The sequence below is a fragment of the Fusarium phalaenopsidis genome, assembly GCF_050370095.1.
Source record: "Fusarium phalaenopsidis strain FUZ10S chromosome Unknown contig_32278, whole genome shotgun sequence".
Lineage (NCBI taxonomy): Eukaryota > Fungi > Ascomycota > Sordariomycetes > Hypocreales > Nectriaceae > Fusarium > Fusarium phalaenopsidis.
The window spans coordinates 2,258,388-2,272,437 of record NW_028145417.1 but is presented as its reverse complement, the minus strand read 5'-3'; the positions used below and the strand labels follow the sequence as shown (position 1 = coordinate 2,272,437).

The 14,050-nt window shown below is 50.7% G+C and overlaps 6 protein-coding genes and 1 non-coding gene across 7 annotated transcripts; 4 read left to right on the top strand and 3 right to left on the bottom strand.

Annotated features, from left to right (window-relative positions):
- The first annotated feature begins 23 nt into the window (after positions 1-23).
- On the top strand, positions 24-139 carry LRP88_01328. Its single transcript, XR_014475139.1, has one exon. It is a non-coding gene; the product is annotated as a 5S ribosomal RNA (ribosomal RNA).
- Positions 140-477: 338 nt separating this feature from the next.
- Positions 478-1,050, bottom strand: LRP88_01327 (uncharacterized protein; the record flags this gene model as incomplete). The annotated part of the gene is made up of 1 exon (XM_083238016.1): positions 478-1,050. One exon carries the CDS (start codon positions 1,048-1,050, stop codon positions 478-480), a length of 573 nt encoding a protein of 190 aa, XP_083106521.1.
- A 1,205-nt stretch (positions 1,051-2,255) lies between these two features.
- LRP88_01326 (type 1 glutamine amidotransferase domain-containing protein) lies at positions 2,256-3,037 on the top strand (the record flags this gene model as incomplete). The annotated part of the gene is made up of 2 exons (XM_083238015.1): positions 2,256-2,342; positions 2,423-3,037. The coding sequence occupies 2 exons, from the start codon at positions 2,256-2,258 to the stop codon at positions 3,035-3,037; spliced, it is 702 nt and encodes a 233-aa protein (XP_083106520.1).
- A 1,690-nt stretch (positions 3,038-4,727) lies between these two features.
- On the top strand, positions 4,728-5,318 carry LRP88_01325 (uncharacterized protein; the record flags this gene model as incomplete). The annotated part of the gene is made up of 1 exon (XM_083238014.1): positions 4,728-5,318. The coding sequence occupies one exon, from the start codon at positions 4,728-4,730 to the stop codon at positions 5,316-5,318; it is 591 nt and encodes a 196-aa protein (XP_083106519.1).
- Positions 5,319-5,464: 146 nt separating this feature from the next.
- LRP88_01324 (fungal specific transcription factor domain-containing protein) lies at positions 5,465-7,307 on the bottom strand (the record flags this gene model as incomplete). The annotated part of the gene is made up of 3 exons (XM_083238013.1): positions 5,465-5,478; positions 5,528-5,608; positions 5,924-7,307. 3 exons carry the CDS (start codon positions 7,305-7,307, stop codon positions 5,465-5,467), a joined length of 1,479 nt encoding a protein of 492 aa, XP_083106518.1.
- Positions 7,308-8,246: 939 nt separating this feature from the next.
- LRP88_01323 (uncharacterized protein) lies at positions 8,247-9,355 on the bottom strand (the record flags this gene model as incomplete). Its single annotated transcript, XM_083238012.1, has 4 exons — positions 8,247-8,368; positions 8,429-9,032; positions 9,087-9,221; positions 9,272-9,355. 4 exons carry the CDS (start codon positions 9,353-9,355, stop codon positions 8,247-8,249), a joined length of 945 nt encoding a protein of 314 aa, XP_083106517.1.
- A 641-nt stretch (positions 9,356-9,996) lies between these two features.
- LRP88_01322 (Rieske [2Fe-2S] iron-sulfur domain-containing protein) lies at positions 9,997-11,341 on the top strand (the record flags this gene model as incomplete). The annotated part of the gene is made up of 4 exons (XM_083238011.1): positions 9,997-10,209; positions 10,294-10,723; positions 10,788-11,132; positions 11,184-11,341. 4 exons carry the CDS (start codon positions 9,997-9,999, stop codon positions 11,339-11,341), a joined length of 1,146 nt encoding a protein of 381 aa, XP_083106516.1.
- Between the last annotated feature and the right edge of the window lie 2,709 nt (positions 11,342-14,050).

Below are 14,050 nucleotides of genomic sequence, written 5' to 3'. Positions count from 1 at the left end.
TCAACTCCACCGCACTCTAGTACATACGACCATACCCACTGGAGAACTCGGGATCCCGTCCGCTCTCCCATAGATAAGCCAGTGAGGGGCGGATTAGTAGTTGGGTCGGTGACGACCAGCGAATCCCCGTTGTTGTATGTTTTCTTTTTGCCAATTCTCTGAAAAATGCTGCGCGCACATCTTGCTGGTGGCCTTTTGTGACAATGGTTCTGACTCTTTCCTCGTTCCCCTCAATGGCGTGGAGGGTGGGTCGTTTACATCACTACAGCCAATAGGAAGACAGAAATGCGCAAGGATAGCTGATCGAGCAGGTTGTTCCTAGCAACAAATGTTCAACAAGGCCTATCTACTTATGAAAGAGATCCTTTTTTTTTTATTCGCTTTTTTCAGTGTGTCGCAAGTGATGAAAAAGAAAGAGAAGGAAAAAGAACCCCGCCACATCCCGTGCCCTCCGTGTACCTCTGTTGTTCAGGGACCTCAGATCGTGAACAGTCCATGTCCTGAGGCAGCACCTCCCCATACATTGACGGGTCCAAGGATAGACTCGTCATGGGGGTAGGAATAGCCGCGAAGGATCCCATCGCGATCAAAATGGGGGGTTGCATCAACGTTTAGCCTGGCAAGCCTGGCACGCAAAGCGGAGGCGACGGTTGATCTTCTGTTGTCCAAGTGCACACGGCGGTTGAAGGTGCGAGCCCAGCCAGTGTTGCGGGCCTGGGGCACTAAGGCTGGGGCTGGTGTGGCTTGAGTGGCTGGAGCCGTCGCTGTCACTCGAGCTGAGGCTAGCGTCTGGATCTGGATGACCGTGGCATGCTGGCGAATCACCAGTTGCTGCTGCTGATATAGCTGCCGCCTTTGATAGGCCTGGCTGGCAGACCATTGATACGTCGTGACGGTTTCGCTCACAGCAGTGACACGCCTAGCCATGGCGGGGTGTTCTGGTGGATGATTCGCACCAGTGGTGGGGAACCGCCTAGGCTGCTGGGGCTGGGACATAGCAGGGGCCAGAGACTGGAATTGGGATGACTGAGGCTTGCTGGTGTTGTTCATGGTGGACTTCTAATTTATTGCAAGATAAATATGGAATGGCACAAGGCTGGTTGAGATGAAGAGCATGATTCCGGTAGAAAACGCCCTTGGATGCCATTCGAAGGGCCTTTTATGCTTGTTGGTACCCTGGTAGGTATCGGTTTTCAGAACCCCCCTGGTGATGATGCCTCATGGAGGGTATCGTTTTCGGCCCCCCTCCAGATCCAAAAACGCCCCCCCTGTTATTGAACATCGTGTCCCCGTCCACGTGCTCAGTTGTCGAGCTGACCACAGCCTGAAATTTCCCTCAAGCCTCAGACTTGCCTCTTACAACATCCAAAATATGACCAAGCTCACCCAAGCTCTATGCTGGCTTGCTTCTATTGGTGGAAGCGGGGCCCTTTCCGACTTGGTTTCGCCGTGTTGAGATTGTGGACTTGACAGCAGGTCCACATAGTTGAAGCGGCCCCGCCGTGGCCTCAACGCCTGCGCCTGGACTTTGTCACCTTTGTTCTTGCTCTATTCTCCGATTGCTCCTAGCATCGGCTTGCTATCCTCTCCGGAACGACTCCTGTCAATCAGATAAGAAATATCCCGTCAAGTACTTCCATCTCTGTAATTTTCCGACTCAAGCTTAAGAACCGTACAGTCTAACTACCTACAGCCAGAAGGTAGAGCTCCAAGCTGGGTCAACTTCAGTACCAAACCTGCTCTGCATGCTCTCATCAAACACTCAACTGGCCCTCACATGCTAGACGCTACTTCGTTTTTTTTTCCTTCGCTACTGTACTTATTGCATACAAATCACTCCATGCCAAGGACGACGGGCTATGCTAAACCTCGATACGGACTACACCTGATGCCATGTCTGAGTACAGAGTAAGGTGCTGGGGATCAAGGAGTGTGGCCCCACAATACCCAAAGGAGCACCGGAGTTGAGCGGAAAGAAAGTGAGAAGCCAACCACGTCAATGAATCCTTACAAGGGTCTGGGAATGATGATAGGCGATATGAGAAAGAGCTGAAACGAGTTGATACTATGCTCCGGCGCTCCTTCCAGCAAGTAAGAGCCCCCTCGTAAGGAAGCCGGGTATAAGAACTTGATGGAAACCTGTATGCATTTCGATTCAACACATTCGGACTCTTATATCGCACCTTGTACTTTTTCCAATTCAGAAAATCACATCTTCTAGTCAACTGGTTAGGATTGCACATCTTTCGCACGCAATGACGACTCAAAAGCCCAAGATTCTTGTTGTCCTTACCTCGGCCGACAAGGTCCCCAAGACTGGCAAACAGATTGGCTGGTATTTGGTAAGTCGTAGTCCTGATTTATGCATACTTTTAATCACAAGCCATGCATTGTGATAAAGGTCCATGCTAACACTACAAAGCCTGAGCTCGCACACCCTTTCCACGTCCTCAACCCTCTTGTTGAGCTGGTCTATGCTTCGCCCAAGGGTGGAGTATCGCCTCTGGACCCGGTATCTGTTGATCTCTTCAAGGATGACCCGGTGTGCAAGGACTTTCTCGAAAACCACACCTCAGTCTGGGAAAATACGACAAAGCTTTCTGATTTTGCTGGCCGAGCCTCGGATTTTTACGCCATCTTCTACCCAGGCGGACATGGTCCTATGGTAGATCTCGCGGATGACCAGCATTCAAAGAATCTACTCCGCGACTTTCACTCGCAAGGCAAAGTCATCTCGGCGGTGTGTCACGGACCTGCAGCTCTTGTCAACGCCACCACTGCTGCGGGCGAGCCGTTGCTCAAGGGCGTGAAGGTCACTGGATTTGACAACGTGGGCGAGGAAATGTTTCAGTTTACCGAGGACATGGACTTTAGCCTCGAGGATAAGCTGGGTCAAGTCAGTGGCGGCAACTACGTCAAGGCTGCCGAGGGTCCCCTTGCGGAAAAGGTCGTGGTAGATGGCAAGATTATCACGGGGCAGAACCCGGCGTCGTCCAAGGGTCTAGTTTGTCGAATTGATGCATGTGTTACCCTATAGTTCAGGAGAACTGGAAGCGTCGCAATAGTCTACCCAAAGCGAGTTTACTTAGACCTGCAAACACATAATCAAGAAACAAGTGGGCAGCATCTCGTATCGGAAATAGGGCTTACGGACTTACGGTGAGCAATTAATAAGCCGTCAACCTCGGCGGTTTAGCGCTGACGATTGGAATTCTACCTCTTTGATCTGCAACATAGAACAGTCATCGGCTCTCGTCAAGCCAGACCAACTGACAGCAGGCATGTTTGGGGCTTTCTCTGCCTCGTCAAAACCCACAAGGTCTTTATCCTCCCCAGGTGTCTCGTCCAAGCCAAAAAGGAACCAGGTCGCTCGGGCTTGCGATCTATGCCGAATCCATAGAATCAAATGCGATACGAGTCATCCGTGCCGGAACTGTCTGGCCAGAGGGTGGCAGTGCAGTAGCCGCGGGAGGCTTGACCAAGGATGGAACCTCCCACGTGCCATGAGGTATGGGGACTGAACGGAACGAAGCAGTATGCTGATGTTCTGAGTTGACTTGGGCTGTATAGGGAAATCGAAACATTACGAAGGCGTGTGAAAGAGCTCGAGACTCAACTTGAGGGTACAAATACTGAGTCAAAGGATACACACAAACACCATGCATATGACGACAAAGGCGGCCAGGCTTCAAGTCCATACCCCTGCAACGAGGACGGGATTCACATGGATACTACCCAACCCACGGAGCCATCTTCTTCCCTTGCTCAATTTTACGGACAGTCATCGGCATATTACTTCATCCACCGCATAAACCTCCATCTCCAATCTCACCACCAAGAATCCCCAGAGGCTCAAAGCCCTCAAACACTCATCCCCAACTCTGCGAGCCGATCCTTCGTTCATGCGGTATTCTCCCAAGAAGCAGAACCGGAAGCAGGGGTCGGCTCAGAGGCGGTCTCAGAACATCATCAGCGATTGACAGAGAGCACCTTGTCCGGAAAGAACTTGACAGCAACCCAGGAGGCCTTCTTTCTTGACCTCTTCTGGGATTCTTGGCACTGCTGCTATCAGATTCTTGACCAAGCTGAGTTCAAGGCGCACTACAAGTCCCTCTGGAGTGACCGCGCACACACTTGGGCTACACATCGAGCCATCTACAGAGCTACCCCTCAAGGAACGAGAGGCAACGAAGCAGATGTGGTGGACGCTGTTTGTGTTTGAGACCAGGCTCTGCATCCGACTGGGTCGACCTTGGGGGATTGACATGTCTCGAACAACATGCTCTTTACCGGCAGAGGACCAGGAGCCTCACGCCGGCCATGTGGCGTGGCGAAGCTACACGATGCAAAGAGCTAGGCTTATGATGCTGGTTCGAGCCGCTTTTGACGGGTTTCACCAAAAGTACGCTTCTATTAAGAAAGGGAACTCAAGTATCATTGTTGAGGAGTGCTCCAAGACCCTTCAGACTGGGATCGATGATATACACGCATGGGTTGATACAGTCCCTGCCGCGCTGAAGACAGAGCGCCGTGGAAATGGCATCCCATTCTCAACAGATCTTTCTGAAGTTGAGATTGAACCTTTCGCACCACTCTGGTTGCGTCGGCAGCGCCTCATGCTGGAGCTTGGATATCATGACTCCCTTCTGACACTTGGCCGTTCATGCATAGCCTTCTCGCTCAAGACAGTGAGGGAGCCTTATCATCGAGGGATTTATATTGACGAAATGCCCTCAAAAATTTCCACGATTCTTCTTATGGCTGAATCTACCGCTCGACACGCGATATCGATAACGCATCTATTGCACCAGATCTACAGGGACCATGATATCCTTGACGGCTGGTATGAGCCGTTTAACTACCAATGGAACGCGGCCATAACGTTGGTCGGATTTATCCTGGCCTACTCTAAGACCAGCTCTATAGTTCCAGCTACCTGTGAGGCCCTTTCCAGCAGCATCGACGTCCTAGAGCGGATGGGCAGCTTCTTTGGGGTGGCGGCGAGCGCGGCGGTCGTCATCAAGAACCTTTTACACAAGACCAACGCCATTGTACACGGTGTGGAAGAGTTTACGACCAACCCGGCCGAGGAGTGTTCAGCTGACATTTCCAAAGCTCCCCTAGGCCAACTGGATGCGATTCATCTCCCGGAGTTGGACATTGCATCATCTATCCTGGCTGGAGCTGATGGCACGTTTGGACCGGCATCCGAGTTTGAAGGGCTCGGGTTCAGCCATGATTTGAATCAATTCACAGGGATCGGTGATTTTGGCCTCGAGTACAACTTTGATTTCTGGACGTACCCATTGGACTCATAGTTGGAATTTAGATCAGACTAGAAACAACAAAACGCTATAATAATAAAACGAAGAAATGGAGAGGATCTCTATGTTAAGGAAAGACAGTTGCATCCCTCCTGAACACCATGCACATCATTCCAGATAATCAGATAAACCTTGATCGCTCAGCCCAGCATTACTGGAACAGTTTAGCCATGAAAAAGAAGTTAGTTGATCAGTCGGCTTACCTTCCCAGCCCCATTCTTCCATTACGGTTAACCAGTGCAACCTGCTTTTTACCGTGTAGTTCCTGGCGTCCGTCTTGAGTCCTGAATGGTCTTGTTGAGTTAGAGCAGTTGAGTCGAAGAGGACAAAAGATGTGGGAGGTTCCCATTCTTGTTGCATACATGCACAATCACTTTCAAAGCTGTTCTCAGGAACCATACCTTGCTCAAAATCCAATCCAGCATCTCGCGAGCCTGCCGAGAAAAGAGAGTTGCCCGTCCTTCCGTGGTTGGATCCCTCACATGATTGACGGTGCTTCCTATAACTGTCCCGCCTCCTCCAGACCTCCAACGTCAACTCCAAACACCTGTCCACGATCCCAGATGAATTTCCAGTGGTCATCGATTTCCATCTGTCACGGATCCAATCTCTATCTTCTGCCTCTGTTGCCTCGCAACCGGCTATCATGAGGGGTAGGATATGGAAGATGACTGCCCGGGAATGAAGTGGAACTGTGGCGATGAGCACAAGCACCTTGCGCGCCATTTCCGAAAAAGAGAAGCGGATGGGGAGTTCGGGCACTGCCTGGTATAGTAGAAGCAGCGTGGCCCATTTGTAGGAGTTTGCCGTCTGCACCAGGTCTGAAGCATTTGGGGTCAAGGACTCGGCGTCCCCTGGGACCTCCAAGCTCATGGACGGAGTCCAGCACTCGATGGCCATCTTTAGCTCCACGGCTCGGGCGACAATCACGGGCGAGTTGAGTTTATCTTGCGTCTTGCGAACACGTCGGACAAGATCGGCGACGCGGCCAATCAACGGGAACAGTGCCCCGGCGCATCCCATGAGAGGGTCAACCTGAGGCTCGGGGCAAGGACTTGTCGAGCTGCAAGCGTTCATGAGGTCCAAGTCCATAGCCTGGACGTTGGAGCAGGTAATTCTCGTGAGGACATCCATGTAGAGCCAGAGGTTGGCGAGGAAGCTCAAGCGGAGGTTCCCCTCGAGAGGTCGCGACGCGAGGTCCTTGGAAAGACCTTGCTGAAGGAGGTCCTTTGCTTTGTTGATGTGGCTAATACCATTTGATGCTCGAGGGTAGTACCAAGTCTGGGCGATGCTCAGCGCAAGAGTGATGATGAGGGCCACCTCGAGGCGCATGCTACCGTTGGCCTCGACCGAGAGCTTTCCCATGCTATTCTCCAAATGCCTCACTCCCTCAGCGCGCAGTCGAGGCAGGCACCTGGCTCCATTGAAGCATGTCATGGCGGCGATGGCGTGGTACAGCGCAGGATGATCCTTTGCCAGGGGCCAGACCACTTTGCGCCATGGGTTCCCGGTCGGGTCTTCCTTGATGTAGAGGATTTCGCATATACGATTGTCATAGAGCATGGCAATGCTCTCGGGGCTGTTGTCTCGGATTGCTGGTTGCCGGTAGAGGTTGAAGAAGCCATGTCCGTTTAGCTGAAGCGCAGGGCTCACAGCTAGATTCGGGGCCGAGATCCACGAGTCCTCGGCAGAATCCAGCACATCCGGGTCTTGATCAGAAAGGGTGTCGGGTGCGCCAAGATTCTCCGATGCAAAATCAAGAAAGTTGGGCAACACGGCTTCGGTACTCTCCTCTGTCACGCCTGAGTCGGTGGACACAGGGTTTTTTGGGTCCATGATGGAATTGAGATCCAAGAAGAGCATATCAAAGTCTACGGCTTGTTCCGTCGGACTGAATGATATGTTGAGAGAGGGAACAGCAGGAGAATCGAGTGCTTGGAGGACATCGTCGTCCTGGGGTCTTGGGCTAGCCACAACCTCCATCGTGTTGGATTCCGGGTCCTCGGATATTCTCGACGATGGGAGTTGAGAATTGGTTCTTTCTTGTAATCTATCGGATGATGTATTTTGATGAGAATGAGCCGTCTGGAGTTGTCTTGTTTTGGTCGCTATCAAATCAGCATGCAGCATCCACTACTGCCTATCCGACTTACTCTTGCGTGCAAAGTAACTTGTCTGGTCGGGTTTCTCGATTTCCTTCCATATCAACTCCAAACTATAGCCACCGCAAGGAACCCGTCTTCGAAGACATTGCGAGCATGAGGGCTTGAGCTCGTCGCACTTCCTCCTCTTTGCTTTACAAGTCACGCACCCTATGGCCGTCAGCCGTGACCCCGATAACCTCCAGTCACACACGAACCATGTCGACTCTTTTCATGCTTGGCCTTTTTCAATGGCTGTCTGGGAGCCTCCTCACGGAAACTCTGAGGCAAAAGCCGCCGCGGGGGTTTTCTATTGTTTGCTGCTGCTGCTGACGTGGAGGTTGCATCATCTTGTATCCCAGGTTGAGCGGCCGAGGTCGTACTCATCCCAAACACCGTATTCACCTTGAGCGGACAGGCAAAGAGGAAACAAACACCCTTGGCTGCAAAGAAGATGTTTTATCAGAAGAGGGGGAGGGTGGCCGTGATTATTCTTTATAATCTACTGATCACAAGATACGGCTATCAAGTCATACTGGGGTAAGAACGGCTACTATTACCACTTCAGGATTAGTGCGGGGGGCTCGATGGCGCTATGACTGGTCTCTTATCACCGGGTTTCACACAGGTTCCTGATACGAAGTCATGCGGGGGCATGTAAAAGGTGCATTCTAGACATGCAACGCGCTACTGAAAGACTGACGCCGCATTCTCGATCTGAACCAGTCCAAGCTATAACAATTTCATCGTCCTCATTAAAGAAACCGTGTCAATTTTAGGCTCAAGACACCTCCGCGACCTGAGCCGTGCTAGACTCCAGAGGTTGAGGCGGTGGCGCGTTGGACTTGAGCCTGTCCTTTTCGAACTGAGCAGAGCACATCTCTAGCACTCGGCTCTGGTAGTCTGATGCGCGGAATTAGCATATCTCTATTTCGTCAGATCAGTGTTTTGGAAATAACCTACAGACTACACCATTCTCCTTGATCGGGTTGAGAATGCCCTCGGTGTAGACACCGATGTTGAGGTTCTGCTGCGCCTTTTCGCAGAGCTCCTTGTCTTCCAAGGCGACTTGGCGAGTGAACTTGTAATAATCTTCAAACTCTTCGGAGCCGGCAGGTGCAGGATGATAGTAATCAAACTCCATCACGCTGTTGTTAGGTTCCTCCGATGGACACACGCGCCAAGAGGTCATGCCGCCGCCATAGATGCTCAGGGTGGAGTTTGGGAACAGGTAAACAAACAACCCATCGTTGGCCGAGCAAGGACCCGCGAGGTGCTGAGAGTAGTTGTGTCTGTTGATGACCTTGTACGTGACGGGTGTGTACTTTTTGGAAAACTCGGGATGAGCGTAGGCGCAGTGAAGGCATTCCTGGTATCCATCGACCAGGGTTTTCCAGTTGTAGTTTCCGACATAGTTGAGAGGTCGCTGAAGGGGCATGTCTGTAAAGTCGCAGTCCTTGATCAACTCTTCTAGGCCTGGGAAGAATTCCTGGAAGCTGACTGTCTCATCGGACAAGGTCATGAAGAGCAAGCCGCCTGTCGTCAAGTAGCTGCGTATCTCCGAACCCTGACAAAAAGGTTAGAGCATCAGTTTATTCAAGGCAAATCTTGTGAAGCTTACAGAGTCGGAAAAGATCTTGATGGTCTTCCAATCAGCAGAAGAACGTCGGATAGTGTAGTTGACCTGAGCCAACTCGCATCGGTAGTCTTGTTGGGCGTTTGGCCATTTGGTGACGGCGCCCAGGAGAATCCAGCTCTTGGAGACGTTAGAAATTCTTCAGGCAGCAGAAGTGACAAGTTGTAAACCTTGAGAAAGATGGCTCGCCTCTCGAGACCATAGATCGCCTTGCTGGTATACCACGAGGCGGGAAGTGTTGTCTGGCAAGACATTTTGAACTTGATCTGGAGTTGTGATGACAATGTTGTCTGCTAAACACAGCTCTAGCCATGATCGAGAGGATGAATATATAATCAATAAATCCGAACGGCCACCACAACGAACGCAACTGTTTTCCAGATACAACCTTATCTCGCAGAATCCTTCCCATGCGCTATTCTTGATAAAGAAGGGCGGTCCATGGCTCTGCATCTGCAACCATTTTAGGGGGCTTAATCCGGGGCATCCGCAGCCAATCAGAACTCTGACCAGAAGCCATCCAAATGAGGAAACTTGATCCCAGGTATTCAGAACTCCTCATTGGACATTATTTCGGCTCATCGATAACGCCACAGGCGGGAAGCAACGGAGATCTACGGATAGTTGATCGCCCGTGACCAAGGGTCCTAGCACACCGTTGGGATCAGACTTCCTACAGAGGGAATTCGGTTCATATGATCTGTAAAACTATCGTGAACTTGATTAGTATGCAGTAGCGGTGTTGTTGCCCGGTGCGGTTGGCTTGGCCGATTTGGGTTATGCCAAACGCTGAGAGGTATCATCGAGACCTGCTGGCTTATAAAGTTTTACGGGCGTGTTTTCAGAGTAGAAGACATCACCCCATTTCTCATCTCGCTCTTTTATATCATTAAAAATGCTCGTGTCGATCGATATATCTCCTTACGCCCTATGCGGCGCTGCCCTCGCTTTGGCTGCGTCGTTGTTTTGGCTCTACAGGACATTCTTCAACTCTACATCGACGACACTTGCAAATGTCCCGCTCCTCACCAAGTGGTCCGATCTTCCCCCAGGATGGTGGACAGATTCGGAAAGATTTCAAACCGAGAAGCGTGCTATCTTTAGCCAGGTAAGCCTTACTAGATCTCGCCGAGGCCTGCTCTGACCTTGACAGACTTGGATTTGCGTAAGCCATCGCAGTCGCTTCGTCAAGGCCGGGGACTACATCGCCTTTGACATTGCGGGCTTCCGTGTCCTCCTCATGCTGGGAAAGGACGGCACCGTACGAGCATTCCACAATATTTGCCGCCATCGTGCTTTCCCTGTGGCCAAGAAGGCATCTGGATCCTCGACTATTCTCGGTTGCCGATACCATGGATGGAGTTATGATACCAAGGGTCAGCTCACAAAGGCACCTCATTTCGATAATGTCCCCGGTTTTGAAAAGAGCCAGAACGGACTCTTTCCTATCCACACGAGAGTGGATGGTGGGGGATTCCTTCACATCAATATGAGTGCAAGTGAACCAGCTGGTGACGAGCTGTCATATATCAAAAAGACTTCTCAACTTGCCGGTATCAGTGAACGCTCTCACTTTATTGACAGCTGGGAAGTGCAGGGAAACTTCAACTGGAAAGTAATAGGTATGTTGTCAACACCCATATGAGAAATGAAGCAAGCTGTGGCAATGTGCTAACTCAGGTCTAGCCAATGACACCCAACATACCTTTCAGACACCTGCAACAAAAGGCATCTCTCGTCTCTTCTCTGCCAAAGACTTCGCATCTACAGGCCAGCAGCGTCTTGGACCATTGACTACTGTATCTCCAAAGCCTAGTAGTCCAATCTGGTACCAAGTCACATACTCTCCAGACTCTGTCGGGCAGACAACGGTACGATGCGACGTATACTCGACCAAGAAGCCTGATGCACATGCTTTTGACAGCAGTGCAAAGGCTAGCTTGAAGGATCAAATTCAAGCCATGGTCCATCAACACGAAGGCATTTATACCAAGCTCACCGGCTCAGACTTTGACGCACTTGGTGGTGGATGTAAGTTTATGGAGCATCTAAATAGGGATATCTTAGCTGACGGTCATCTAGATGAGCAGTCCAAGATTGCCGACATGGTCGACGCGCATCTTGAGAAGGAAAAGCTTCAAGGACAAGACATCAAACCAGCTACCATCCAGCAATGCAGAAGCGCGGCATTCATGCAGGCAGAAGGAAGTAAGATCAACCCTTTCCCCATATCCGAGTAACACCCCTCTAATTTGGCCCAACAGTCTGTCGAGCAATGGAGTGCGGTAGTAAAAAGCTGGATTGGTGATGGACCTAGATGAGGGGTGACATTGATAGATGGTCAGTGGGGATTGAAGAAGCATGCATCTCTTCTATCGGCAGGAAGGTTAAACTCCGTGATACAAGTGTGATAGTTACTAGATAGTTATGATCACTGTCTATTTTGCGTGGCCCCTATCTTCTCAATACCAAGATTTGATCTGAGCACGATCGGTGGGAAGCCGCTGATCTGTCATGATCCACGAGAATGACTCGTGCGTGTGTAACTTGTGAAAAGCGGCATTGTTTTTGATCATCATGACGTCTGAGGGAGAACTACATGACAGGTCATGTCAGCCTATAATTGCTCTGAACGGTAATAATGGCCCTGGACAAGCCTCAGGATGTGGCATCCAGCAACAATGAACGAATCGCAGGCCCGCTTCCCCCGATTCCATCTCGATCCTGGCAAGGACCAGTTCTCGCCAAGCATCCCTGGGACCAAATGGTAAGGCTGTGTGCCGCCAGTTTATTCCACATTGCATCAATGGCTGCCTGATTGATGCATGTTCCAAGTTTTCCAGCAGTGCCTGATGGCTCACAGCCTGACAAGGCAGCCCTTCTCTCCAACCTGACCGACAAAGGTTGCATGTCTTGTACAACAAGAGACGCATTACCTCCCGCCATGTCTTAAAATGCAGTAATCATAGGGCAATAGCATAGGTCTCCAGCGGTGCCAGATTTAGCACGTTGAGGTCACAGCGAGGTGTTTCAACCAGGGACTCATCAGCATTATCTATAGAGAGAGATATAGCTAGAACTAGCAACAACTTTGTAGTTTTAATGGAAAGGGTCTTATCCGGGATTGGAAAGAAGAGGGTAAGACAAAATGCCCACCGAGAATCAAGGAGGTATGGACATAATGTAGTGACCCAGCTATGGCTTATCCAGGCGTGACAGTGAGTGTAATCATGCATAACTGTCTCAAATGTGGTCTTGTGTTACGATGGCGAGCACCAGACAGGATTATGCGCATCTCTATAGCCATTCTTAAGTACTGTTTCCCCGCAAACTCCTTGGGAGGCGTGAATAGGCTGCAGAAGTTGAGATTTGGTAGCAACGGCCAATCCCTAGCTGCCCAAGCTCGATAATTAGCAACCATGTAAGCTGTAGTGACAGCTAATAAACCTTGACAGAAGCCGTTTAGTTCATACAAAGACTTGAACCCCTATCGACCCAGCCCTCGATCATATACTGGACTTCCGATAGACCAGGCTTTCCCCTGTAATCCAGCGAGTCAATAACTTGAACCATGTGGCTTCTCGCTTCTCTAGGCGACAGCACCCCAACCGCTGCACAAATCCTCAGCGCCTCCATCATTCTGATTGCGGGCTTCTTTCTGCGCTACATAAACCGGGGATACCAGATCAGAAAGCTATTCCAAGCTCTCAAAGGGCATTGTAGGTTCCGCTCTTTCGTAAAATCATCCATTGACCACTGCCGGAGACCTTACTCACCGTCCACATCCCATCATCGAGCATTCCATCATCTTCGGCCACCTCAAAGTCGTCGGAAAGTTAATGTCAAGCCTCCCCTCTGACGCCTATCCCGACTATTTGCAGACACATCTCCAAGATAACTGGAGACGGCTATTCCCTCAGTGCACCAAATGCCCACCTGTTGTCTACCTCGACACATGGCCCCTGGCAAACCCGTTGTTTGTCTCTCTCAGCGCAGACGTGTCGTCCCAGTTCATGCAGCAGCATTCCATGCCCAGGTTCCGAGACGCAAAGGATTTCTTTTACCCGCTAACCAAGAACCGCGACATCGTCAGCATGGGAGAGGCCGAGTGGAAGGTTTGGCGCAAAAGGCTGAATGTTGGCTTTGGTGCTCAGTACATCACCAGCCGCATCCCAGACATTGTGGAAGAGGTTGAAGAATTCGTTAATGTCTTGAAGGGTAGGGCAGGAAGGGGCGGGACGCGGGGGCCGGTATTTCTTTTGGAGCACGCCACTAGAAATCTCACCTTGGATATCAGCGTCCGTTTCTTCTTGTAAGTATAGGCTATAACGTTCTAGCATGAGTTGGTGCGGAGAAGACTCCCAGAATCGGCTCAGAAATGACAATGCTTACGAAATTAACAGAAACATGCGTTTGCACGAGCAAAGAGGGAATCCATCTCCTCTCGCAGTGGCTTTGGAAGATACCCTTTCCAAGATGATGTTCCGAGTCAACATCCTCAACGTTGTAGCATACTACAACCCCTGGCGGCACTTTAAGCTCTAGTGGAACTACCGCACAATCATTCAACAGCTCATCCCTCCAATGCAAAGACGCCTGTCTAAGTTGCAGGCGGACAGCACAATTCCAAGAAAGACTCTCATTGATCTAATTGTTCAAGCGTTGGAGGAAGAGGCGGCTGAGAAGAAAGGATCCAGCAGAGAGAAACCCAAGGACCTCATAGGGCTTGCGAAAGACTCACTTGAGGTAGTCGTTGGCCAGCACAATGTGTTTATGCTTGCCGGGTTTGAGACAACTGGAAGCGCCATCTCCTGGGTCTTCCGCTTATTGTGTCAACATCCTGCAGTCTTGGCCCGGTTGCGTCAAGAGCATGATGAAATCCTGGGTCCAGATCCTTGGGGCGCTGCCGATGCCTTGAAAGAAAACCCACAGCTAGTCAACATGCTGAC